The sequence below is a fragment of the Kryptolebias marmoratus genome, linkage group LG14 (genome assembly GCF_001649575.2).
Source record: "Kryptolebias marmoratus isolate JLee-2015 linkage group LG14, ASM164957v2, whole genome shotgun sequence".
Classification (NCBI taxonomy): domain Eukaryota; kingdom Metazoa; phylum Chordata; class Actinopteri; order Cyprinodontiformes; family Rivulidae; genus Kryptolebias; species Kryptolebias marmoratus.
Window position 1 is genome coordinate 20584114 of NC_051443.1, and position 27801 is coordinate 20611914.

The 27801-nt window shown below is 40.0% G+C and overlaps 1 protein-coding gene across 2 annotated transcripts; it reads left to right on the plus strand.

Annotated features, from left to right (window-relative positions):
• Positions 1–1255: 1255 nt before the first annotated feature.
• si:dkey-88l16.3 (low-density lipoprotein receptor-related protein 2) lies at positions 1256–27453 on the plus strand. Of its 2 annotated transcripts, XM_025004739.1 has the most exons (57): positions 1256–1362; positions 2475–2597; positions 2686–2931; positions 3102–3215; positions 3334–3453; positions 3604–3729; positions 4315–4518; positions 4650–4818; positions 4939–5107; positions 5633–5855; positions 6055–6174; positions 6729–6947; positions 7060–7368; positions 7721–7936; positions 8113–8259; positions 8355–8600; positions 8678–8863; positions 8946–9200; positions 9508–9675; positions 9785–10036; positions 10122–10337; positions 10864–11112; positions 11197–11424; positions 11561–11809; positions 11896–12123; positions 13082–13330; positions 13408–13635; positions 13782–14030; positions 14255–14473; positions 14553–14798; positions 14919–15146; positions 15290–15538; positions 15681–15854; positions 15933–16196; positions 16357–16572; positions 16748–16927; positions 17499–17609; positions 17850–18014; positions 18099–18314; positions 18404–18633; positions 19361–19490; positions 19682–19875; positions 20026–20212; positions 20705–20914; positions 21088–21271; positions 21367–21568; positions 21709–21873; positions 21948–22148; positions 22271–22498; positions 22605–22742; positions 22888–23089; positions 23168–23293; positions 24334–24441; positions 26008–26244; positions 26484–26793; positions 27044–27131; positions 27245–27453. In XM_025004739.1, the coding sequence occupies exons 1-57, from the start codon at positions 1284–1286 to the stop codon at positions 27308–27310; spliced, it is 11061 nt and encodes a 3686-aa protein (XP_024860507.1). In that variant the 5' UTR covers positions 1256–1283; the 3' UTR covers positions 27311–27453. The 2 variants fall into 2 exon arrangements, with proteins under 2 accessions (XP_024860507.1, XP_017266049.2); XM_017410560.2 differs by lacking the exons at positions 10122–10337; positions 10864–11112; positions 11197–11424; ... (1 more) ...; positions 11896–12123; positions 13082–13330.
• Positions 27454–27801: the final 348 nt, after the last annotated feature.

The window sequence follows — 27801 nt, forward strand, 5'->3', positions numbered from 1 at the left end:
TGGGGCCAAACGGGACTTCATCAGAAAATCAATCAATAAATAAACAATTACTTTCTGCTCTTCAGATTTATGACAAAACCCAGAGGGAAGGCAGCATTATTGAAATGAGCTGAACTTCCACAGTCTTAAACGTGAACTTTAATCAACTTACCACAGATAAGACATAAATGTGTAAATTATTTTTATTTTATTCATTTCCGCAACACAATCAAATGAAAAACAAAAACGATGCAGATAAAAATGCAATGCGAGGATATGCTAAAAACAAATAATTGAGTTTATGTAAAGCCTGTCCCCAGATTAAACCAAACTAACTAAATATTTGCGCATCAACCATAAAATCATAAACCACCATTACATACATTCAAATAAAACAAATTATAAAGCACTGATTAAATTTCCTTCAAGAGTTTTTAAAACATTTGATGAATAACCAATTTTTAGACACCTGAAAAAACTCAGAGGTAGATTTACATATGAAAAGCTTCATCCTAATGGCAACATTATTGCTCGTTGATTGTTGCCTATCTGTGAGAATAATCCACACTTGACTTCAGAGGAGAAGAAAGAGCTTTGACTTTTTATTCTTCTCACAGAAACACAAAAGGAACAAATTATTCTCATTATAGAAGCCCAGCTGTTTGATTTTCATTCATTGAGACAATAAATATGCTTCTTAAAAGGAAAGCCAATCCCATTCTGGGGCAACAAAAAGATCAACGGAGAATTTCGTCAAATTCTTCATCTGTGGGACTATTGATGTTTTAAATTAATATAAATTAGAACTAACAGCAGGTAAAAACTATGCCCGAAAGACTGATTGTTTCCACAATCTTTGTGATCTAATGGAAGGAGGGAAAGGCGACATTAAAGCTGTAACACAAATTAAAAAACTGTTGACGCACAAACGGTGGAAGTTGTAAAAACTTATCAAAAGAGAGGAAAAGGAGTCTATAAATCCTATAAGTTTATAAAAAGGATAAAACATCCTGGAAGCCCCCAGAATAAAGAAGATAATATTTACAAGTTATCCTAATAAAGTCAGAAAAGCTATATGAAAAGAAAACATTTTTGTAAATGCCTGAAAATGTGACCAAAATACATCAAAATGTCATGTATCCTGTACGTTTTAAATCACGTGTTTTAGTTGATTGTTTTGTAATTGTAGTTGGTGTTTTCCGTCCTTTTCCCTGGACCGGAAGTGGCAGGTCCCAATCACCGGCGCACCTGCTGCAGCGCGAGCGGATTAAAGCGCTTCCTCTCAGCTGGAGGCGCTTGTTGCGATGAGACGCGCGCGGGCCGCCATGGAGCTGCGCACGTTCATTTGTCTCAGCTTGCTGGCGAATTTAAGAGTTTCTTCGGGTGAGTTGGCTTTAATGCAGACATTTCTGTGAGTTTGGGCTTGTTTCCGCCTGCACGCTGCAGAGAGGGGGTGTCGTTTGGAATCCTCTGGTTCAGGAGTTCGGGCGTTTGCAGCAGATTGAAGTTCAAAGTAGGGATGGTCAGATGAAGCTTTCCAGCCAATTGTGTTTAAAAAATGGTTCATTTCTCGAGGCTTCAAATGTTCAGCAGCTCCATCTGTTCATCAAATGTTTTAGACAAATGAGTTAACAGTCAAAATTCTTACATTTAAACAGTGCTTAAATTGAATTCGTTTCTAAGGAACTGGAACAACACAACTATCACTTTTAATCTTCTAAAATTTCCTGTTTTTGTATAAATGCTCCTGCCTTGTTGACATGAAGGTTAAGGTGCTGGGAGAATATAAAAAGTTAAGACAAAGACAAATATAAAAGATCTTTTAGAAATTGGCCTTCTTGCTCGGAGCAGGAGTCGAAGCTTCTTTTCAATTGGCCCATCCCTTGTTCAAAACTAAAAACAATATAGTTTTGCTCTACTTGAATATAAAATAGACTTTCTTTTCATTAAACAGAGTTTGAAAGCATTTTTTTAACTGTACTGGGCACTTTAAGACCATAAAATGTGCAGAAATGACAAAGTTTTTGTCAGTTTGACTGAAAAGCAGAGGTTAATTAAATAATTTATTATTTTAAAAGTTAAGTTTCTATTGAATTAGTTTAGTATATGAGAAGTAAAAGCCATTCTGTTGCTTCTGTTTGGCATAAGATGATCTAAAATTCTGTGCTTAAAGGCAGCAAGTGATATTTAAATATTTTTTTCATTATTATTGATGCAAAAAGTAATTGCATTGCTGTCTGAACAAGTACATTTGATCTTGATTTATTTAGAAAACCAAAATTTGAACCTTTAATTTGAGTTTCTGTTTAACTGGAAGGGGTTTTTGATCTCTTGGATCAACATAGTGTAGAAACTAAGTACAATCAAAGTCAGAATAACAGAAACTTGGTATATAATGAAAGAGTTCCTTGTGGCCTTTGATTTAATTCATCCACATGAGTTGTCTTGAATTATTTCCTATCTTGTTTGCACTTTGACCTCTTGTGTTTTGCTAGGCCAAATCTTGGGTTGCCCTGAGGGTCAGTGGCAGTGTGACGACGGACACTGTATAACTGATACATGGCGATGTGATGGAGAGGGAGACTGTCTGGATGGATCGGATGAAATGGACTGTGACGGTATGTGGTTTTCACTGTTAAAGAATGAAACTCTAAATGTTGACTACACTTACATATTTGCTTTAACGTTGTCTCTTGCTGCTTTCAGTGTCCCAAGGTTCTGACTGTCCTGCTGGTCAGTTTCCTTGTTTGGACTCTGTTGGTTGTGTTGACATGTCGGCACGTTGCGATGGGAAATATCAGTGTCCCACTGGTTCTGATGAGGAGAACTGTCCGGCTATAGAGGGTTGTCTGGATTCTGATTGGATGTGTAAAAACCGCATTTGTGTACCTAAAAGTGTGCGCTGCAACATGCAAAATGACTGCGGTGACAACTCTGATGAAGAGGACTGTGGTAAGGACGACCATGGGCTTAGTTCTGCTTTTTAGATGAATGAATGTTGGTAATTTATTAAACCTTTTTATTATTATTACGTACATAATTTGTGCAGTTCCTGGAGGGACAAAAGCTCAAAACACATCTGTTTAATCTTGCTCCTAAAAATAAAGTTTTTATTTCTGCAGATATGTGTGATGCGGATGGTGCCCGGTGTCTTGATGGGACGTGTCTATCACCTGCAGAGAGGTGTGATGGGGAGATTGACTGTTCTGATGGCAGCGATGAGCCGATGACCTGCGGTAAGAATTCTTTGAGTGATCAGTTCCAACATGTGCAGTGAAGCAAAAAGCTCAGTTTGTACGAATGTCTTCAGAGTGTAAAAACTGATGTCCAGTATTTAACCCTGCCCCCCTGCAGGTCGTATCTGCTCCATGAACAATGGTGGCTGTAGCCATGTGTGTACTGATGAACCCTGGGGGGCTCTCTGTGCCTGTCCTGTTGGATATAAACTCTCTTCTAATGGCCTGGTCTGCGAAGGTGAGTAGGCTGACAGTCGTTGCAAGCCTCTCATCTGCTGCCACATTTATAAAAAAAACAAAAACAAAAACAAGACGTATTGTCCTTTTTTTTTTTTTATCTCCACATTTTTGCCCATGCCTCTGAGTCTATAACCCCTTTTTCCCCCAGACTTGGATGAATGTGCTTCACCTTTTCCTCCATGTATGCATCGCTGCACAAACACCATCGGATCATACCATTGCAGCTGTCGGGAGGGTTTCAAACTGACTGAAAGGTCTGAATGTTTGGTTTCAGGTGAGGTTTTTTCCCCATTTAAACAAGCTAATGGTAATTATAATCCAGGCATTTTTTTACCAGGTTTGTCTCACATGCAGCTTCATTTTAAATCAAAGTAGGGTTTGTTAGATCACATGTCAAGAAAGTGTTGGTGGGGAGGTGATCTACTTTAAAATGGCAATTTGGAAAGGATAATTGACATGTTTGAAGAGTGACTTTGATATAAATAAGATGAAGACAAAAGCAAGATCAAAGAGCAGAACGTAATAGAAACGACTATACCGAAACTTGCAACTTTTTTTTTTACCTTAGTCCCCTCCCCCTATGTGTACACTTGTTTGAAAGTAATTCAGTGCAGTGGGTTAGAAATGTATCAATCTAGTCATTTCCCAGGTGTTTACTGGGACGCAAACTAATAAAATACATTCTTGACTACAAACAAGATTCAAGTTTGTTCCTCTGTGAGCCTGAAGAACAATATTTGACTTAATTTTGTAACTTTCCACACCATAAAAGCAAAATTGCAAACAGAGGTCCTTTTTTTCTTTTTTTTTTTTAAAAATCATTCAAAAATATTTACTCAATCCTTTCTGAATTTTACAGGAAAGGGAACCCAGTTGCTGATGGTTCAGAAGAACATGATGGGACTGCTGAATGTCAAATCTCAGGAGTTTAATATTATAAAGACTTCAGTGTTCGACCCGGTAGCCTTCACATTTGATATTATCAGAGGATGGTTCTACTGGGCTGACAGTCGAGGCAACATTTATAAAAGTAATGAAGACCACAGCTGGAAAACCTTTTCAGGTTAGTTCTTTTTTTATGCTCCAACATTACAGGTTGTAGAATATTATGACACATTGTAATTGAACTTTAGTTTTTTAAAAAGTTTACTGTAACACTTTTTTAAATTTTTTATTTTTCAAATTGTTTTACAGGAGAACCTGGAATCAAAGGTCTAGCCTGCGATTGGCTGAATGGATACTTGTTCTGGACCAGTCAGAAGGCCGAATCGATCTACATGCAGTCAGCTGATGGGATGGATTACACAACTCTGCTAAATAAAAATGTCAGACCTTCAGAACTGGTGCTCCTGCCTATTGAAAGGTTTGTTCAACTGTTCTGTCTCTTTTCTGAGAATTCATTTTAGAGTTAAAATAAATTTAGCTCTCACAGTGACACCCAAAGGCGTGATCATAAGCGTTTGTTTTCATTTCTGCCTCCTAGCTTGATGATCTGGATGAATGACGGTCCGGGGGACAGAGTGACATTAGAGAAGTCGTGGATGGACGGATCGGACAGAAGCACTCTGACCGTCATCACTGCCCAGTTTGCCCACAGTCTCACAGCTGATGTAGCAGCCAGGAGGCTGTATTGGATCAGCAACACAAAGAGGGTGAGTTTTTGATAGAAACGGGCAGAAATGACTTCAAATTCATCGATGTCTTATAAAATCCTTGCCACTGCAAATTTGTTCTGATCCTTTGTTTTTCTCATTTTACTCTTCATTTTGTTTCCAATGTTCTGTAATGCATGTTGGGTTCTTTGTAATGGTTTAAGTGATTCTCATTATATTTCATAATTCAAAATCATAAATTTTCACCAAAAGGTTAAAGGTTGTATTTCAATTTGTGATTCATCGCTCAAAATATTTACTGCTCATGTTGTATGGCTTTAAGTAGCATTATTACATTGATAAATGACTGATTCCACACCTTAAAAAGAAAAACAAGATTAAACTCAGTTTAACTTGAGACTGATTAAGCTGACTTATTAAAATTTAAGTTTCATTAATAGATACAAAAGTGACTCTTCAAAAATCTAAAATATTTTCCCTGTAGTTTATTACAAGTATTGTATCGGCATTTGCCCTTATTATTTTTGGCCCCTTGTTCAATACATGAACATGAATTTTCTTCAGTCCATAGAGACTGTGAAGGTGGACGGAACTGGCCGCCACTCCTTCACAGGGATTTTCAACCGGAGACTTGCTCTAAGCCTCGCTGTGTTTGAAAATATGTTCTACTGGGTCGACAACAAAGGACTGTGGCAAGTTCCGCTAAAACAACCGGGTCGAAAGAAATTTCTCTGGAAAACGGAGCTGCCGCTGTTGGCGGTCTACCATGAACTCCAACAACCAAAAGGTACTTTTGTTCAGTGTTGGTCAGCAACAAATTTAAAATTGTAGAATTTATTTTTTTGTTTTTTGCAGTAAAGTCCCAGAGATGATAAAAATGAAATTAATTCACAACACTTAAGGAGTGCTGTGAAAATACTGGATGACTACTTTCACGCTCTGTGTAAATTGATCCAATTTTGGTTCTCGTTGATTTATTTTATCAGGTTCTTCTGTTTGTGTGAATATGCCCTGCCGCCTCTGTCAGCTGACTAAAAGCAACCCCGTCGGATTCGTCTGCGCTTGTCCCTACTTGAAAGTGCTGCTCCCAGATGGGACGTGTGAATGTAGGTTTACCAAAGCTTTTATTTTATAACCTTTTTTTTCTTTATCTGAGTCGGTTTAATACTTGCGTGTTCTTTTCTTTGTAAAAATGAATCTAGGTCCCATTTCATTTTCTCTAATAATTTTTTGGGGAGGTGGAGAGTGGTGTGTCATAAAGACAAAGATTGGCATTCAAACACAGAATGTCAAACCAAAACTTTACAGTTTCATCTTAACCTTGTTCTTTTTTTTTACATGCATACTTGACAAATTTGAATGTAAATGTACACAATACATCAAAATTGTCTGACTTCAATCCAAATGGCTCTTCTGTGGATGTCTCTGCCAACCCATTTTCAGTGACTTCAGCTGTTTCCATAGGCAAACACACAGTAGTTGTTTTCCAGTCACAAATTTTGCTCACAATTTTAAATAGGACATGTAAACTGTCTATATAAAATGTGTAAAAGTTTTCTTTATCAATGTGTTGCATTGTGCACTTAAAGATTAAAGTTTTGTTGTGCTTTTTTTTTTTTCTAAATAGAACTGGTGGTAAAGTCTGAATCTTGTTTCACAGACCCAAGGTTTTTATATGCGACCATGACAACGATCAACTTACTGGAGTTTCAAGGCCGAGAGTCGACTGAAACGCAGCTTTTTACCACAGACGAGGGAATCCTATCCTTTGATCTGGACTGGTACAGAGATTGGCTGTACTGGGCCAACCGGACTGGCCACCTCCAGCGCACCAGTTTGACTCAAGACAAGGTCGAGTTCATTCAAACACCTCTGCCAGGTAGAACTTAAAGTTTTGAGTTTTAAAGACATTCAAGACATTGGTATTGCCATAGTTACTTTAAACCATTTTCTATGGTTTAGCTCATTATCAATCCTGTTTTTGCTCTTAGTTTGTCTAATAAATGTGGACCAGAGGACTGCAAACATTTATTGGGTGTCATGTGACCAAAAAATAATTGGCACCACCATGACTGGCAGCAACTACCCTCAGCAGCTGTACCGCACCACAAAGGAGATTCGTAGCTTCTATCTGGACTGGTTGAGGGGTGGGATGTTCTGGCTGGAGGAGGAGCGAATCTTCAGCATGGACATGATGGAAGGCAAAGCTAAGGAGCTGCTGCAAATGGCAGGCGGTGTCAGTGGTGACATTGCCTTTGACCTCAGGGCCGGCAGTCTTCTCTGGAACTCTAAAAGGGCAGGTTGGTTCAATTAGTAGATCAGAGTTTAGTCAATTAAAAAAATTACAAACTTGCACAAATTGTATAGATTGTCGGTTTAATTACTGCAAATCATGGTTTGCTCGAGTTAGATTTGATGTAAAGTGCACTATCAAAATTGCAATGTGATCTTTTGTTCATTTTAACAAATTGAACAAGCCAGTTTGATAAACAGTACAGCTTCAAAGTCTATTTAAATCTTCAAAGTGATTTACAATCAATCACACATCTCATTTACATTAAATTTCAGAGGATATTTTTATGGAAGGCTTTACTGCCACATGTTTGATTGAGGCACTTTCTTTGTTTTCTTTTGTTTTTTTCCTGTTGCCAGGCCTGACTGCTTTGAGTTTGCTGAAGGAGAGGAGCCACCAGGCAGGAAGGTGGAATGTGTCAGGCTCCGTCGTAGCTGCCTTTGAGCCCTTCCTGCTGTCCATTTCTGATGATGTGATGACTCTGTGGGATCGGCGGGACGGGAGCAAAATTCAATCTGTGACTGTGAAAGGTCACGTGTTGGGTGTGATCAATGTACTCGGGGACATTCAAATTGGTCAGTTGAAGTTGCAGCAGAAGTGCTTCTTTAGTTGGATGCTGATATTTTGTTAATCTGTATATATAGAAAATTTATAATTTGCAATGCGATCAATTCCCAATAGATTTAGTGTCCAAGTATTGGTTTCTTTAACGCTAATATATCTGAAGAATTTCATTATTAAATCTGTTCAGAGCCTGATACTCCAGTTTGCAACGTACCATCCATGTTGTGCCAAAGTTCCTCAATCTGCATCCCACAAGTTCAGATCTGTGATGGAAAGAGGGACTGCCCAGAAGGTGATGATGAAGAGTTTTGTGTTGCCACGTGTTCATCTAAAGGTAAAGCTTGAATCTGTCATGTTTTAATGAACAACCAAATCTAAAATGCATCTGTGGAGTATATGTTCACTACTGATGAATGTTTATTTCAAAAGAATTTAAGTGCAAGGACAATAGGCGCTGCATTCCCAGAAACCTTGTCTGCGATGGCCGCTCTCACTGTCATGATGGCTCTGATGAAGTCGGCTGTCCAACAGAAGCAGCTCCTGTAACTCCAGCAACTGTCCTTAAATGCCGCAGCGGCTCAGTGCTGTGTGAAGATGGCACAGAGTGTGTGCTGTACAGTCACGTGTGTGACGGGGAGACTGATTGTAAGGACGGATCCGATGAAGTGGGATGTGGTGAGTTTTTCTTTTAAACAAATGATTTAAACAACTCAATAAATGTTTAACTCCACAAACTGTTCCTGTTTTTTAAGATGGACCTCAGGAAATCACAAATTCTGAACCTCCTACTCAGACCCTAGTAGCATGCCACAGCCCCTCTGTCCTCTGCCCTTCCTCTGCAAATATTTGCATTTCTCCGAGCCAGTTTTGTAATGACATAAAGGATTGTCCTGATGGCTTTGACGAAAAGAGCTGCGTGAAAAGTTGTCCATCAAAAAGTACGTTTTTTTCTAGAGTAAACCAGAAGCTCTGAGTCACTCTGATTAAAACTGACCTTTTCCAAATATTTTTCTTCCCCAGCTGATTTTCACTGCACAGATCGTCGGAACTGTGTCCCAAAGAGTTTAGTTTGTGACGGTATCTCCCATTGCCACGATGGCTCGGATGAAGTGGACTGTCCAAACGCTCCTCAGAGAAACATGAAATGCCGCTTTGGCTCCAGACTGTGTCGAGACGGGACGGCGTGTGTTCTGTTCAGTCACATCTGTGATGGAGAGAGAGACTGTCAGGATGGATCGGATGAAGAAGGATGTGGGGAGAACTTATCACAAAGTGGTAAGTGGTTATGTTGGGAACCACAATTTGCAAACTCAGATTGTGGTGACTCCACAAGACCTTTTTTTTTTTTTAACCAAATGAACAAAATCCAAATTATCTAATGTGTAGCAAAAAGCATATGTTCATCCTATAATCTATATTTACAATTATTTTTAGTTTTATAAAAACTTGTATTTTCTTTTGTGAGCAGTTTGCAATTTTTTAAATCCTTTGCATCATTAGTGTTGCAGACAGTGAAAATGCATTTTCAGTATGTTGTGCATCCTAACTTTTTTTATAATTTGTCTCGGCATTTTATTACTAGGACCTGAAGAGATGACCACAATCATGCCCTACACCACCCCACCATGTACCAGCCCCTCAGTTCTGTGTCCAGGTTCTTCTATTTGCATCAAGCCAACACAGATGTGTGATGGAAGGAGAGACTGTCCTGATGCTTCTGATGAGAAATGTGTCCAAAAATGTCCTCAAAGTAAGAGGCGGTTTTAACAGTGTGCCTGCAACTGAAATTTGAAGTAGTCAAAACTGCCATGGACAATTTTTGTTAAATAAACAAAATCTAAATGTTTCACCCTCCGTAGCTGACTTCCGCTGTAAAGACCGTCTGCGCTGCGTCCCAAAAAGCCAAGTTTGTGACGGTCGCTCTCACTGCAACGATGGCTCGGATGAGGTTAACTGTCAGAGCGTGGCACCGGCCCCTGAAAGTCAAACTAAAGTCCTGAAATGTCGTTTTGGCTCCAGACTATGTAAAGACAGGACGGCATGTGTTCCCCTGAGTCACATTTGTGATGGCGAGAGAGACTGTCAGGATGGATCGGATGAAGAAGGATGTGGTGAGTATTCTTCCAGCGATTGCTTTAGAATGGTAATAAATGTAAATGATCATTTTGTTGCTTATTTAAACTTTGGGGTTTCTAGATGTTGCAGACAGTGATACCACCACTACTGTTAAAAAGGAGTCTCCTGCTTCAGTTGAAGAATTAATTCAGCCTCCCACCACCCCACTATGTACCAGCCCCTCAGTTCTGTGTCCTGGTTCCTCTACTTGCATCAAGCCAACACAGATGTGTGATGGAAGGGCAGATTGTCCTGATGGGTTTGATGAGAAATGTGTCAAAAGATGTCCCTCTAAGAGTAAGTGCTTTAAGAATGAAAGAAAAAAAGGGAACAGCTGCAGATTCAAAGTTTTTGTCTCACAGCAGTGGGCAGTCATGCTTATTATTGCACACTACCCAAGTAAACTTAATCATTGGAATACTTCAAACATTTTATTTTATTCCTTTCATTTTCTTGATAATTCAGAATATAGTAGATCAGTTTGACCACACACACAACTAATTTTGAGCTATACCTAAAATTTTTGTGTTCTCATGACATTAACCCAAAAACATGGTAAATATTAAGGTAATGGTTTATATCCAACTGGAAGTAAAATCTGTATGACCAGGATGTATACTCAACTTTATTGGTTATTGGAGGCACACAGCTTCAAAAACTGACCTCAACCAAAATGGAAAGATTTGAACAGTTGGAATAGTTATTTAGCAATTCATCTGTTTGGCTTGTTTGAATTTTTATTCTAATGTAGAGGAGTGAGCTAGAGTTGCTATTGAAATCTGTATGCCTAAATAAGACATTCATTTTTTTTCACTCCTAAAAGCTAATTTCCACTGCAAAGACCGTCGAAGCTGTGTCCCAAGAAGCCAAGTCTGTGACGGCCGCTCTCACTGCAATGATGGTTCAGATGAGGTTAACTGTCAAAGCGCAGCACTTCCTGAAACTCCAGCTAAAGTCCTGAAATGTCGTTTTGGCTCGAAAAAATGTCAAGATGGAACAGGATGTGTCCTCTTGAGCCATGTTTGTGATGGAGAAAGAGACTGTCCAGATGGATCTGATGAAGAAGCATGCGGTATTTATCCAGATGTTGATAATCACTTTTTGCTCATATGTGTCTGGAAAAAGCTTTACCGTCTCGGGCTCTCTGTATTTCTAGATGATGCAGAGAATGCTCCTGGTGCTTCTGTTCAAAATGAGTACTTGACTGAACCTCCTGCACCCACTGAGGAATCAACTCGGCCTCCCACCACCCCACCTTGTACCAGCCCCTCAGTTCTGTGTCCTGGTTCCTCTATTTGCATCAAACCAACACAGATGTGTGATGGAAGAACGGACTGTCCTGATGGGTTTGATGAGAAATGTGTCAAAAGATGTCCTTCTCAAAGTGAGTAGTCTGAGGATGCAATAACTGTATACTCAAGCTTTTCTTGAATATGCAAACATTTAAATAATTGTTTGTGCAAACTTGTTAAACACATCAATCTGGACATGGTTTAGTTTGTTTTTGTCATCTTCCACAGCGGACTTTCGTTGTAAAGACCGTCGGAGCTGTGTCCCAAGTAGCCAAGTTTGTGATGGCCGCTCTCACTGCTACGATGGCTCAGATGAGTTAAACTGTGAAAGCCCATCACCTTCTACAAATCCATCTAAGGTCCTGAAATGTCGCTTTGGCTCCAGACTGTGTCGAGACGGGACAGGATGTGTTGTGTTGAATCACATTTGTGACGGAGAGAGAGACTGTCCAGATGGATCTGATGAAGAAGATTGTGGTATTTATCTAAATATTGATAGAGCTCAATTTTGACTTAATTTCTGAAAATGCTTTTTAATCTTTGGTTCTTTGCATCATTTCTAGATGATGAGGGGAATCCTACTGCTATTTCGGTGCAAAATGAAGTTCTGACTAAATCTCCTGTACCCACTGAGGAATTAATTCAGCCTCCCACCACCCCACCATGTACCAGTCCCTCAGTTCTGTGTCCTGGTTCCTCTACTTGCATCAAACCAACACAGATGTGTGATGGAAGGAGTGACTGTCCTGATGGGTTTGATGAGAAATGTGTCAAAAGATGTCCTTCTCAGAGTAAGTAGTCTGAGAATACAACAAAACTTTTTTTTTCAAAACAAGTTCAAATTACATTTACCCTTTCAATTTAATTTGAATTTATTTTATCTATACTGCACCAATTCACAACAGAATTCTAGAGCACTATACAAATTAAAAAAAGTAGAATTCATGAATCCAGCTCAGTCCAAAATAGATCCAGATTCAAATCCAGTTAGACAATTCAATTCTGTTTACAATACAACCACATACAGAACACTATGAAATTTCAATTAATAAAAGGATGGCAAGAGATTGTTGAATCTGTACTTGATAATACCCCATCTGAAGAAAGAATCTGTCACAAAGAAATGACTCCCTTTAACAGAAAGAAGCATCTAGCAAAACGAGGCTCCAAATGAGCAGACATCTGCCTCAACTGGCTGTTTAGGAGGACGGGACAAATACAAATTGGATTGGTCCAGGTGTTGAGGAAAAACATAGTTAATTACAGCAATAATCAAAAATGCACACATGTAGAGTTTAGATGGTAAAGAGTTGTAGTCTGTGTCCTCCAGAAGTCTAAGCCTCCAGCAGCCTAGATGAGGGTTACCTCAGGAAACTCAAGACAACCCTAACTATGTGATTTATCAAAGGAGAAAGTCTTTAGGCTAGTCTTACAAGTGGACAGGGTGTCTCTCTGTCAGAAACTGGAAGTTTATTCCGCACGAGAAGAGCCTGATAATGGGCTCCCATTTTACATTTAGGAACTCTACAAACCACAAATAAACCTGCAGTCTGAGTGAAGTGCTTCATTAAAGTATGGAGCAAAAGGCTCTTTAATAAAGATTGAGTTTGATAGTTGAGAACTTCAGGTCTTCCACCTTCTGTGGTGGTCCAGATAGTTTATTTCACTTCAAATTTGCACAAACATTTAGGTCAATGTGGGCATTTACAATTTTTGACAAAGTCTAAATTGTTTCGTAATCTTCCATAGCTGACTTCCTCTGCAAAGACCGTCAAAGCTGTGTCCCAAGAAGCCAAGTTTGTGACGGCCGCTCTCACTGCAGAGATGGTTCAGATGAGGTCAACTGTCAAAGAGCAGCACCTCTTGAAACTCCCGCTAAAACTCTCAAATGTCGTTTTGGCTCCAAACTGTGTCAAGATGGAACTGAGTGTGTCCTGTTGAGTCATATTTGTGATGGAGAGAAGGACTGTCCAGATGGATCTGATGAAGAAGGATGTGGTATTGTTTCAGAAAATAAAGATTTCAGTTTTTGCTCATAATTTGTCTCTGAATAAAATGGCTCTTACTGTTTCTAGATGATGCTGAGAATGTTCCTGGTACTTCTGTGCAAAATGAGGACTTGACTCTTCCTCCTGCACCCACTGAGGAATCAACTCAGCCTCCCACCACCCCACCATGTACCAGCCCCTCAGTTCTGTGTCCTGGTTCCTCTATTTGCATCAAACCAACACAGCTGTGTGATGGAAGAACAGACTGTCCTGATGGGTTTGATGAGAAATGTGTCAAAAGATGTCCCTCTCAAAGTAAGTGGTTTGAGAATGTGGTGATCATTCTATGAATTTGTTAGAGTAAATATTGTATGTGGTTTTGAAGTAGCATATTGACTGCAAATTAAATGTATTACACAAGCTGGATGCAATTTTAGTTCATTTATTTTCATCCTCTGTAGCTGACTTCCTCTGTAAAGACCGTCGAAGCTGCGTTCTGAAGAGCCAAGTTTGTGACGGCCGCTCTCACTGCAATGATGGTTCAGATGAGGTTAACTGTCAGAGCGCAGCACCTCCTGAAACACAGACAAAAGTGCTGAAATGCCGCTTTGGATCCAGATTGTGTCAAGACGGGACTGGATGCGTCCTCTTGAGTCACGTTTGCGATGGAGAGAAAGATTGTCAGGATGGTTCAGATGAAGAAGAATGTGGTGAGTGTTTATTCAAAATATGATGGTGTAGATTTTGTCATCCAGGACATGGTAAATTAAAGAAAAAAGTTTTAAAACAAAAACAACTGGACTTCTATTCTGTAGAATAGTTTAACTTTTTGGGATTTATCCAAAATGGTTTTGTTTTTTTTCTAAATTTACCTGTTTTTAAATTTACAATTTGTTTTGTCAATGGTATGTATATCTCTAATTTTCATTTCTAGATGTTCCTGTGACTAATCCTTTGGAAAAAGACTACCCGAATGAATCACCTGATTCATTTAAATTGTTTACTGAGCCTCCCACCTCCCCACCATGTACCAGCCCCTCAGTTCTGTGTCCTGGTTCCTCTACTTGCATCAAACCAACACAGATGTGTGATGGGAGAAGAGACTGTCCTGATGGATTTGATGAGAAATGTGTAAGAAGGTGCCCCTCTAAGAGTAAGTGGGTTGGTTTTTACACATCTTGAGATGTTTCACAAGATGACAATAAATCCTTTTTTTTTTTTTTAATCTGCAGCTGACTTCCGCTGTAAGGACCGCCGGAGCTGTGTCAGAAGCAGCCAAGTTTGTGACGGCCGCTCTCATTGCAATGATGGCTCAGATGAGTTAAACTGTGCGAGGGTTCCTCCTGAAAGTCCAACAAAAGTTCTGAAATGTCGCTTTGGCTCCAAATTGTGTCGAGATGGGACTGCATGTGTCCTCTTGAACCACATTTGTGACGGCGAGCGAGACTGTTTGGATGGATCGGATGAAGAAGAATGTGGTATGCATCCAATGATTGTTTATTTCAAAACTGTAATAAATGCAGAAATTTGTAGTATGTTATTGATAAACTGCCTAAATGTGATTTTTGACTCTTGCGACTATGTTGCCACATTTCTAGACGATGCTGAGAGCAATCTTGTCATTTCTGAGGAAGATGAGTACAGAAATGAATCTCCTATTTTCCCTGAGGAGTTAACTCAGCCTCCCACCACCCCACCATGTACCAGCCCCTCAGTTCTGTGTCCTGGTACTTCTATTTGCATCATGCCAACGCAGTTCTGTGATGGAAGGAGAAACTGTCCTGATGGGTTTGATGAGAAATGTGTCAGAAGATGTCCCTCACGGTGTAAGTGATTTAAAAATGTGGTGATCAATCGGGTATAAATCGTTTGTTGGAAAAAAACTTTGATTAAAGATGTGACTAGTACATTTTAAGTGATCTGGACACAGATTTAGACTTCTTTTTATATAAATTATTGCCCTCTATAGCTGACTTCCGCTGTAAAGACCGTAGGAGCTGCGTCCCAAAGAGTCAAGTTTGTGACGGCCGCTCTCACTGCAACGATGGCTCGGATGAGGCAGACTGTCCAGGTGTAGCTCTTCCTGCAGCTCCAGTTAATGTCCTGAAATGTCGAATGGGCTCCAAACTCTGTCGCGATGGGACAGAATGTGTTCTGTTCAGTCATGTCTGTGATGGAGAGAGAGACTGTCAGGATGGATCGGATGAAGAAGGATGTGGTGAGTTAATTGTTGTCAAATAACGATGCTTGTAGAACAGAATCTTGTATATTTGATCAAATGAGTGTTTTGTGGCATTGGTATTGTCTTGACCTGTTGTGATCTATTAAAGTGAAATTAACCAAACAAATAAAACTTGTAGACTCTACAGAGACATCCAGTGAATCTCCTTCACTCAGCCAGCCATCCTGCAGTTTTCCTTCAGTTCAGTGTCCAGATTCATTTGTGTGCATCAACCCATCACAGTTATGTGACGGAATACGAGACTGCCCTGATGGGTCTGATGAGAACTGTGTCAAAAAGTGTGCAGACAGGAGTAAGTGGACCATTTTATACATTTTTTACATTTTTAAAATTTTTTGTAGTATTTTGAATGACATTTCTTTTTTCACAGCTGACTTTCTCTGCAAGGACCGTCGGAGCTGCGTGTCCAGGAGACTGGTCTGTGACGGTCGTGCTCACTGCTATGATGGCTCAGACGAGGCCAACTGTCAAAGAGTTTCTGCTCCAGCTCCGGCTAATGTCCTGAAGTGCCGCATGGGCTCAAGGCTGTGTAATGATGGCAAGGAGTGCGTCTTATTCAGTCATGTGTGTGATGGAGAGATCGACTGTTTGGATGGATCTGATGAACAAGGATGCCAAGAAACCTGCAAAGAAGGTCATTTGGGAAAACTTCTGACTTTAAAACCAATGTTACTCAAATCTATATATTTGTTTTTCTTTCCACATGTCTGTAACAAAACAGTTTAGTCAATCAAAAGTAAACTACAATAATTCATTACTTTGGAATTAACTTTAAGGCAATTCAAATTTCCTAGGACAGTTTCAGTGCGCCCACGGGAAAATGTGCATCCCTGAGTCTGAGGTATGTGATGGGAAGCCTCAGTGTAGGGATCAATCTGATGAAAGGGACTGCTGGGAACAAACCAAGAGCTGTGAGCACCGCTGTGCTGATGGTAAACGCTGCATCCCAAAGAAATTCATTTGTGATGGAGAGCAAGACTGTCTGGATGGCTCTGATGAAGTAGGCTGCGGTAAGTTCAGTTTTTGAGATCAGATAATCATGTCTAACACTTAAAAAGGTTTGGAAATTTATTTTATGCAGTTTCATATCTTGTGTGTTTATAAACTTTAATGCTCAATGACAAGACTGTTGGCTATTGAAATTTTAAATGGTGAATGTTTTCAGCAGTTTCTTTCCTTTTCCAGACTTCAGTCTTGCTACAACCATGTTTCCTCCCATCACCTCCACACCAGCTTGCGTCACTCCTTCGGTTCTGTGCCCAGTTTCATCAAAGTGTGTGTCTCAAAATCAACTCTGTGATGGACAAATGGACTGCCCTGATGGGTTTGATGAAAAAGACTGTGTGGTTCAATGTGAAAACTCTGGTAAGTCCAGAAATTAACATGATGAATCACAAGTAGCAGTAGTTGTCACTCTCAGGTGAAGGTAAACAATGTTTTTGCCCTTGTTTTTGTTTGCCTTTAGCAAACCAGTGAATAGATTTTATTGAATCTAATATTTAGTTATTGGAGGTATATGTACAACTGATTAACCTTTGGAATCAACCCAATTTGCGATAGTGACCACAGCTAGTTGACATTAGCCAACACAAAATTGTCTCTAACAGAGTCAGTTTTACAGATGTTAAGCTAAAGTTTTATGCAGTTGCAGTGGAGTCATCCTCAACACATCTTGTAAAATCTCACAGTATTGCATAAGACTGCACAACGCCCGTTTACAAGGTTTGATCAAAAAGATTAACTCCCATCACTTAAGAGATATTGTTCTAAAACTGTCATGAACGGTGGTGGGCATAATGCCTTTAAAAAATAACAAGCCTTTGATTTAGTAATTTGCAGACTTGTATCGACATCTTAAGATTTGAAAGATTTTAGGAATTTTAAACTACAATTCAACAATATTTATACAATCTCTATTTTTTTTTTTGTACATAAGATGACTTCCTGTGCAGTGACCAGAGGAAGTGCATCCCTAGAAATCAAGTGTGTGATGGCCGTGCTCACTGTCCTGATGGCTCTGATGAGAAGGAATGTCAATCAGCCACTTGTAAGTACGAAGGGGGAAAAAAATGGATCAATTATGATCGTTCAGCTTATTTGCATCTCTGAAATGGTAACCAGCCCAAACACCCCTACTCATAAATGTTTTTAGCAGTGCACCAGCAAACTTTTAGCTTCACCTCAAGTCTGACTCAAATTTGTTCCACTGTCATATTTAACTTTTAGTTTAAAAGGGGGAAAAAAAAGACTCATGAGTTGACAGTTTCCTTGCTCTCTCTCTGCACAGCCACCACTGCACCCAATTTAAGATCTGGACCTTTGAAGTGCCGCACAGGTTTCAAGCTGTGTAAAGATGGCATGGAGTGTGTGATGTACAGCCATGTGTGTGACGGAGAGCCGGACTGCCAAGATGGATCCGATGAAGAGGGATGTGAGAGTCGCTGCAAAGCAGGTTTGTTTCTTGCTTTAATTTAAGGAATGGTCAGAGGGCTGTGATATTTGGATTTTAAAACATTTTTTTTGAAAATCCCTCCAGATGAGTTCCAGTGTTCTCATGGGAAGAAATGCGTCCCACAAGAGCAGGTCTGTGATGGACGAAACGACTGTCAAGATGGCTCTGATGAAAAGAGCTGTTCCGTACCAAGCGAGGGCTGCCATCTTCGCTGTGACAATAAGACTCGCTGTGTACCGCAGACCTTCCTGTGTGATGGAGAGAGCGACTGCGCTGATGGGTCAGATGAAGAAAACTGTGGTGAGTGAATTGCAGCAACTTTAGTGACTTTGAGCTTAATGAGCAACTTCCTAAACATCAGGTGCTTATTTTTGGTTCCTCCTCCCCAGGTTCAGTAGCCTGTGCAAAGAATCAGTACCGCTGTGCAAGTGGACATTGTGTGTCCGAGGCTTTTAAATGTGACGGATATCCTGACTGCAGAGACCATTCGGATGAGATGTACTGTCCGCGACCCCCACGCTGTCCACCAGAGCTCCGATGCCCAAACAGCCATGAATGTTTGCAGAAAGAGTGGCTCTGTGATGGAGAGGAGGACTGCAAAGATGGCTCTGATGAGAAGGTGAAAAGTAACCTAAAGGGATGGGCAATTTAATGAGCTGAGACAAATGTAAAAGATCCTTTATAAGTGGCTTGGAAAAGCTGTGAATCGAGGAGGATTTGATAAAACTTCTTAGGGCTGCTCAGTGTCTAAAGTCTGAACCACATGAGGACAGTTTGTCAAGCAAAAATGGAATGGTGTAATGGATGCTGTGAAATCGGACAATGTTCACCTGAGCAAGAAAAAAAAATGGTCAGAATTTTCTTAAACAACTTAAATTACATTTTCAGCAGTTTCTTCAGATGGTCAGAATCAAATATTTTGCTAACAATTCAATCTAGCAAATCCTTGGTCCTGTAGTCAAAGGAAAAAAGTTGGTGCCTGACTTCTTTCAATCTTAGTTTCATGGTGTAGACTAAAGACAAGGCACTGATGGTGTTCCTCAGTCCCGAACATGAATACATTTAGTGTCCCTGCCATTTTTAAGGGAAAACTAAACTGGAAAAGTCACATTTAAATTTATGTTGAATTGTTTTTAACAATTTAAGAGCAGACTTTTTTTTTTGCTTTGCTTTCATTAGGATTGGACAGAAGGATGTTTGCTTCACCTTCTTGCAATCAGGATTTGATTAGTTGTGTGTTGCTAGTCTTGCTTTTAAAGCACATTAGGATTAGTTTTAGGGCTGTTTGAGCATCCTTCCAAATCACCACAGCTTTAAATGCACTAACCGCTATACCTTTTATCCAGAACTGCAACAGCCCTCCAGCAAAGTGCAGGAAGTACCAGTTTCAGTGCGGAGACAGCAGTCAGTGCATCCCTCTGTCCTGGAGGTGTGACGGAAAGGAAGACTGCTCCAATGGCATTGATGAGGACAAATGTGAGCATGTTCAGAGTTTGTTCAGCAGAAATAACAATGATCAGGTGTTGAGCAGCTGTGACAGAGCCTTATGGGAAGTTTTTGCTTAGTGTTACAGTGTAGAGAGAACAATTTAATAAAATGGTTTTCAAAATTGTAAATTTTATTTACTTAATTTGAAATAAAGAGATTCTGTGTACATGCCTTCACAGGCAGCCACAGAAAATGCCCCTTCCACCTTTACCAGTGTGGCAGTAAAGAATGTTTGGAGCCCAGGCTGGTGTGTAACGGCCTCACAAACTGTGCTGATGGTTCAGATGAAGGTGTGGGATGTGCTCAACGCAACTGCTCCAGTCCTTCATCTCCTATGTGTGACCACAGCTGTGTTAGCACCCCAAATGGACCGGTCAGTGGAAAACCTGTCAGGTTTTTCTGATTACTTTCCCTTAAACCCAGCCTAACCTCCTGCTTACTATTTTTGACTTGATCTGAAGAAAATGACATTCAAGGTAACTGTAATTTTTTTTTTTGTTTGTTTAACCCCCCCCCCTCTCAGAGGTGCTTCTGCGGTGCAGGTTTCAGGCTACAGTCCAGCTCAAAGTCCTGTGTGGATGTCGATGAGTGCAGTTCAACACCAGGAGCTTCATGCAAACAGATTTGTCAGAACACCCGAGGGGCCTACAACTGTCTGTGCCACCCTGGGTTCTACCTTGAGCCTGATAACAAAAGCTGCAAATCAAAAGGTGCTGTTGGGTGGGATTAAAATTTAACTGTACAATAACCTTGAATATATTGAAGACATATGGTTTTCATTTAATGCAAGAATCACAACTGTTGCAGGAGGTTTTTACAGTACTTTTTTTGGAAGAGCTTTTCTAAGCTTTATTACTGGGAACTTTCTTCAGACAGCAGGAAAGCTTTGGATTCTTCAATAATGTAAATTGTGTGCTTTTGTAACAAAGGACATTTTTTGACACGACTCCTTTAAACAAACTTTATTAGGTATCCTCAGAGTCACCACAGATGGACTTAATGCCATGAACTATGGCTCATGTTCCAGCAAATTTAATTTTAAAGGAACTTTGTTTTTATTATTGTCAAGGTATTTAGTTATGGTGCCAAGAACAATTTTGTTTCTGGTCTGTAAAACTGCTGAGCTATGACTTCCATGTTGTTGTTGCTAAATAATATTATTTCTAAGCTGATATAACCAGTGTGTTTGTCTCCATTTCCAGATGAGCCTTTGCTTCTGGCATCAGTGCAGTCTGAGCTCTTGATCCTGGGGCTCCATAGGGAAACCTTGCAGCTTCTCTCCTCTGTCAATCGACCAGTTTTCTCTCTGGATTATGACTTGGCTCAGCAGAGAGTTTACTGGTTAAGCCCAGACTACCAGAGCATCCGCTGGGCGGACATGAAAACTTCGAACAAAGGAACGGTGATTAAAGGTGAAACTGTCAAGATCACTGCTGTTCTCAATAACGCTTATCGACGATTTCATATATCAGAATCATTGACCCAGCTTTAAAAGTGCTAACTAAGCTAGAGCTGATCAGTTTAAGATGACTTTAAAATGAGTTTTGGATATTGATTTGCATTTATGGCATTTCATTTTTTGTAGGTGTGAAGCCAGATTCTATCGCAGTGGACTGGGTTGGTAAAAATCTGTACTGGGTTGATGGACTAGTTGGTCAGATTCTGGCAGTGAAGCTGAGCAACACCATGATGAGATCTCAAGAGTTCACTGTGGTTCTTGGTGAAAACCTGGAGCAGCCAAGTTCACTGGTCCTGCTGCCAAATAAAGGGTATGTTTTTATTGTTGGTTTTTTTTTTTTTTTTTTTCTCAGCCTGGTTTAAAAAGAAAAAAATGGTCTTAACTCTGCATAATTGCTGTTCTCAGGTTGATGCTGTGGTCTGAGATCGGCAGCATCCCACAGATCGAACGATCTGGGATGGATGGTTCACAGAGGAAGGTGGTGGTGAGCCATGACCTGAGCTGGCCTGTCAGTCTGGCCTATGACTTCCTGGATAACAGGGTGTACTGGGCTGATGAGAAGCTGCGTTGCATCGGCTCTGCCTCTCTGGATGGAGACAACATTGAGGTAAACAAAATTCTGAACAGTTAATCAAAGATTTTGGTTTAAAATGGATAATGATCCAAAAATATTTAGTGATATGACATTTATAACTTCTCAGCTCCTGAGAACCCCACAATAAAATGACAGTGGTCTTGTTTCACCAGATCCTTCAGTTGGCTGAAACTCCAAGCCCTTTTTCAGTGGCAGTTTTCAATGATCGTGTTTTCTGGTCCGACACGAAGAGAAGAACCATTCGCTCGGCCGACAAGAGAACTGGCAAAGATCAGAACGTTCTTCTGAAGAAACCTGGGCAACCGTTTGGACTGAAAGTAAGAATTTCCCCTTTTAATCCAGTCTTTAAAATGTGTGATGTTGCCTTGATCTCGGTTTCTTGTCTCCTCAGCTGATGCATGCCTTCTCCCAGCCAGTGGTGTCAAACCCCTGTGAGCAAATGCGCTGCTCCCATCTCTGCATTTTGGCTCCAGAAAACACTGCAGTTTGTCGATGCCCAAAGGGGCTGCTGCTTTCTCAGGACAAGATCACTTGCTCTCTGCCTAAAGAATCTTCTTTCATCCTGTTCCTGTCCCATGACATGGTCTACCAGGTAAATGATCCCCAGAAATGACCATCTTAAAATCAGCAACAAGGCAATACAAAAAGGGGAAAAAAAAAAGCTGAAGTGCTATATAAATAAATTTGACTTTACTTATTTTCTTCTATTTGTAGGTTTACTTGTGCTCCATGCATCGTGATGGGATTGCACTGAAAAAAATGCCTAATGGCCGAGACTTTGCCCTTCCTGGAATTACAGAGGCTTTGGGCCTAGACTTTTCTGTTTCACAACTACTTCTGTATGTGGCCCATTCAAAACATGGATCTGTGGATGTGCTGAAACTCAGCAGCTCCAGGTCAAGACCAAAACTTGTACTTGCAGGACAAATTTTAAAGCTGCAGGTATGGATTATTCTTCAAGCAGATGTTCAGTTATGTATTCTAAGAGGACACAAAAATACTAAGTGAGCCTAAATTTTCATTTATTTTTCCATCCTCTTCATCCCAGGGGGAGGATGCAGTCACAGCTTTAGCAGTTGATTGGGTAACCTCCAACCTCTACTGGAGCAGCAAGGTGAAACCTGACATCCATGTTACATCACCTTCTGATGGCTACACCACCTCACTGCTGCAGAGATCTCTGGTGGTAAAGTTTTAACAAATGTTAACATTGTGGCAAATTAAGATGAGCTTTGTAAATGACAAACATGCAGTTATTTTTGGCATAGCTTCTACTCTTTTGTATATTTATCAAAACCTTAATTCAAAAGTAGTTTTATGTTTTTTCCCAGGGAATTGCAACCATCGCCCTTCATCCTCCTTCAGGTCGACTTTGCTACACTGCAATGGTAATCACAGGTGCAAAGAGCCAGACAGAGGTCAATTGTGCCTGGATGGATGGCCGGAACAAAGTCGTGTTGTGGAAAAAGCTGAGCATCCCCATCTCTCTGGTCTTCTCCAATGATGGAACCAGGATCTACTGGGCTGACACGGGTGAGGGGTTGCGAATCTTTATTTTTTTTTTTTAACTATCTTTTCATTTATATAAACCTGAGAAATGTCTCTCCTCAGGTGAAGGAGTGATCAGCTCTATTGGAGTGGATGGATCAGGGTATAAAGAATATAAAACTGGTCCCAATCTGCTTGTCTCCTTCACGTTCATTGAGAACGTCTTCTTTTGGGTCACTCTGGAGAAAGGTGAGGATCAAATATGGCAGCTGAAAGTGATCCCCGGACCCTGTTCACAACCGGTATTTAATTCTGCTCAGAAGAATGGGATTACATTTGGATGCTGCTAAATGCAGGCCTAAACAGCCTAAATATGCATGGAGGGCTTTTGGCCACCTGTATCCACATGTTTTTAATAGTCTGAATGCAGTCCTTCCTGAACCTTGATATAGAACCTCTTACTGAACTGCTGTAACCCCACACAAGCAGCAGAGTTGTTACCTGGACATCTCTGGGCTGAAAATAAAAAAGCTCAGCTGCTGGCTGCTTAAAGGTGAACTAAGATAAAATGTGGCCACTGTGTGCTGTCAATCACAGAACAGTCTGAACAGTATGATGCTGAATTATATTCAACTTTAAATACATCACAAGTCACATTTACAGTAAAGCTGTCTTGTATATAAAAGCTATTGGCTATCGGAGCATTGTGGAGCTTTATGGGTTAAAATCTTCAGTCTTTCCTCTGACATGAGTTAGGTAGCCTAATTAAGCTTATTGGCTCCGAACAATGTTGATGTCAGAATACTATTCAAATGTCTGAATGTACTGCCGTTTTTATAGAAACATCAGCAAACCTGCTGTCACACTGATTTGTCAGCTTACAGTGTGTCCTGACTGTCTGTACAGAGCAGCTAATTGTCCTCCAATCAAAGACCGGTTTGGGTACACCTTCAACTGCCAGGTGTGGGCACGCTCAGAGCTGAGTTTCAACTGAATCACCCAAGACTTTTTACCCACTCCTGGCCCACTGTCCCTGGAGTTAAAACCTAAACAAATAAACATATTTTGTAACAACACTACCAGCTCAAGACGGCGACCATTATACTTTTCCAGTAACTTACCTGCCAGGGTTTTCAACCTATCGTCTTTCTATCCTTCAGCCAGCAGGTGGCAGCACAAACAAAATGTTTGTTTGCAGTTTCTTTTCATCTGGCTTTTTTTCACACACAAAAAACCTTTTGTTTTTGAACTGTCATTTTGATTCTTGTTTTTTTCTTTTACCTGTGTAGATATAAGGAAGCTGTGGTTCAGTGATGGACTTCAGCCAAAACAATTGTGGTTTCAAACAAAGACCAATGTGGTGGAAATAAGATCCTACAACAATGACAGCCAGTCAGGTAGGTACCTGCTGCTTTTTATTTCTGCTGTTCAGTTGTTCACCAACAAGGGTGAACAGGAAGGAACTGAATAATATGTAATTTCAAATTTTAGGAAATAATTATTTGAGCTCTGTAGAGCAAGAAAATGGGCTGAATTAGATTAACAGTAGAACTGGTAGGCTAAAAAGATTGAAAGTTTTGGAATCTAAAGGATTTCAAATAAACTTTTGATGAGATGGATAAACTCCAGACCAGGATTTGAATTGGAAAGTGGAAGAAATTAAAACAAAATGTCAAAATCACCAAAAAAGGAGCATTTTCAATCCTAAACGGAATAGGACGACGGGTAAATATTCTTTATGCAATAAATAGCTGGTCTTTGAGTGCAGACTAGAGTATTTTTGACATTTTAGGCTGCTCATGAGTTTTAAAATGGTTAGTTTCATGCATACAAAGACAGATTTCTGAACCTTTTTCTTCAGGAAGTGGGACACTTGTTTATAGATTAGTTCATATCTGTAAAATGATATAATTGCATCATACAAAATGCAGGTTTTATGTAGCTGTGTTGTAAGCATCTTACAAGACCTTTTAGACATGCAGGTATCAGATGGAGTCTGAGTTTGTTTTACTCTGGCTGCTAAAGTTGTGCCTTGTCATCACTGAATTCTACTTTGGATAATGCATTAACTCCTGCCCAGGTTTGTAATGTTAACAAACAGGCTTGCTTCGCACTTTTGGCTCAGTTTGCACAGCAGAAGCAAGCCAGACCAGTCTGTTAGTCACAACACAGGAATCACACCATATGCATCGCAAACTTTTGTTTTTTTTTCTCTCTTCCCCCTCGGTGAAGGAAACTGAAGCTTGTAATCTGACACTGCAGCCAGAATAAAAGTTTATTTAGGCTCAGCTGGAGTTGAATACACGCAGCGTGGTGTGATACCTGCAGGCTGAGATCCCAGTTTGTCCTGCAGTAGGAGAGGGCACTGACAGATGGAGCTCAAACACCAACCAAACACCCTTTAGTTACACAATCAAACACTGTCCAAGCATTCATGTAGAGGAATTTAAGTGTCCATTGTGTTCATGCCATTGTATGGAAACTTATGGATAAAATGAGTAGACTGTATTGTGATCCTGAGAATCTTTGATTTGATAAATACTGCATTGAGGCTTTGTACACAAGGGAATCGGTAAGGTAAAGGTGAAATTCTCAAAATTGTGACCATCTGATCTCTACATCATTACTGTTTGACATGATCAACAGCATGTGTAAACAAAAAGAGGAACAAAATTACAAACTGAAGATTGTGATACTTTGTTTGAGATTTGAATATTTTTGCAACTTATTGCAAATGATCTTTAAGGAAAGAAAAGTGTTTGGTTAGCTTTAAAAAAAAACCTCCATATTAAGTAGTTACAGCATTTCTATGTTGAGGTCAAACACTAAAATAAACTATAATAAATATTGTTGGTATACATTGATAATTAAATACACCACCTGCGCATCATCACCACCGGTGTCCTCCGATGAAAATGTTTCGAAACCTAAAAGCTTTGCTTGTCTGCTTATTTTTCCTCCAGGAATCAACAGCTGCTCCCCAAAAAATGGTGAATGTGCCCATCTGTGCCTGCCGTATCCTGGAGGTCATACCTGTAAATGTGGGCGGGGCTTTTACAGCGCCAATGGCACTTTCTGCAACCCACTTCCTTCCTGCCCAACTGGAGAGGAATCCTGCTTTGATGGCAGTGAGTGTGTCAGCAGCAACAAGTTCTGTGACGGTCGTGTGGACTGTCCGGACCAGTCGGATGAGCAGGACTGTAAGTTTTCAATCAAATGGCCCAAAATCTTAGTTTTTCACTTTAAACGCAGATCATTTAATATCACAACTTTGTAACAAACTGCATCTGTAAGGTATGAAAATGATTATATCATGGGGGGTAAAAATGTCAATCTTTAAAAATTTGAATCACTCCATTTAATTAATCAAGAGTATAAATTTAAGAAATTTTAATTTTAATGCTTAACATAATCTCTAACATTTTTCTTTTTTCTTCAGGTCCAAATCTTGATTCAGCCTCATCAAGGACCAAAATAAGCGACGACCAATCCTCGCAGTCTTTCTCCCTCCATCCAGACACCCAGAACTCTGTTCTGTCTGATAAAGACTCTGATTCCTGTAATCTCAAACACTGCAATGGCCACGGCAGCTGCATCACTGACGGCAAAGCCACTCGCTGTCGGTGTCTGCCCGGCTACAAAGGAGAGTTCTGTGAGGAGCAAAGCAGACGGAGCCACCCTGCTGTCATCATGGTGGCTTTCTGTCTCGTCGCTGCAGTGATAGTGGCTGTTTTTGTTTTCTCTAAAAGGTACTGACTGTTTTCTCTTGGGCTTTACTCTGAAAACAAATGGCAGCCAGGTAATTCTAGTGTTGTTGTTTTGTTGCTTGCTCACTTTATTCATTTGTACCTGTTGTAGTGTTTTAAACGGATTTCTATCAGCTAATTATCCTTATTAAATTATGAACCTGCAGCATTTCAGAGCTAAGAAAAACAAAAAAAAAAATGCTCAAAGCTTGTTAAATATATTGACAATAATAATGTGACTTTATTTGAACAGGAAAGGATGGAAGTACTTCAGCAGGTCTGCAGAAAAAGAAACTCTAATGGATCACATGGTTCTGCCTGAACAAGATTCTGACTCTGAGGTAATAGGATTGATCATTTCAGAAGATTTTTGTAATAGCTTAAGTAAAAGATTCTTGTCTAAATGGCATATGAAATATTTGTGCTTTAAGGATTTTTTTTTTTTCTCTTGCAGGAGCTGGAGTCCCCAGTAGATGTAAAGAACCCCCTGCAGCCATTAAAATCAGTGCAGCTTGAATAAAAATGACAAATTCTCATGCATTAAAGTTGTTTTGTAATGTTGGTTTTACGTCAACTAAAATTAACCCAAATGCCATAATCATTTTACTTGCCATGAATGCCTAAATGTTGTATTTTTAATAAAAATCACGTGAGCCAAAAGGACTCAATGTTTTGACGTGTGGTAAATAAATCCATCAGCACTAAGAAATCTGCACCCTTTTTCACATCAGGCCGGTTCAATTTATTTTTATTTTTTTTTTAAGCACCAATTCACAAGTCCTCTTAAGGAAGTTAAAAATTTAAGTCTAAATCTGACTGAGATCAGTCAATTCATTCCTATCATAATACAACAATTTAACATGCAATGCTCTACGAAATGCCAATTAGTAAGTTATATAAGGAAGATGGCAGACTGTCAAATCATCAGTTTGAATCAATCCCCCATCCTGAGCAGCACACTGGCAACTGTGGGGGGAAAATGACTCCCTTTCAACAGGAAGAGGCATCTGG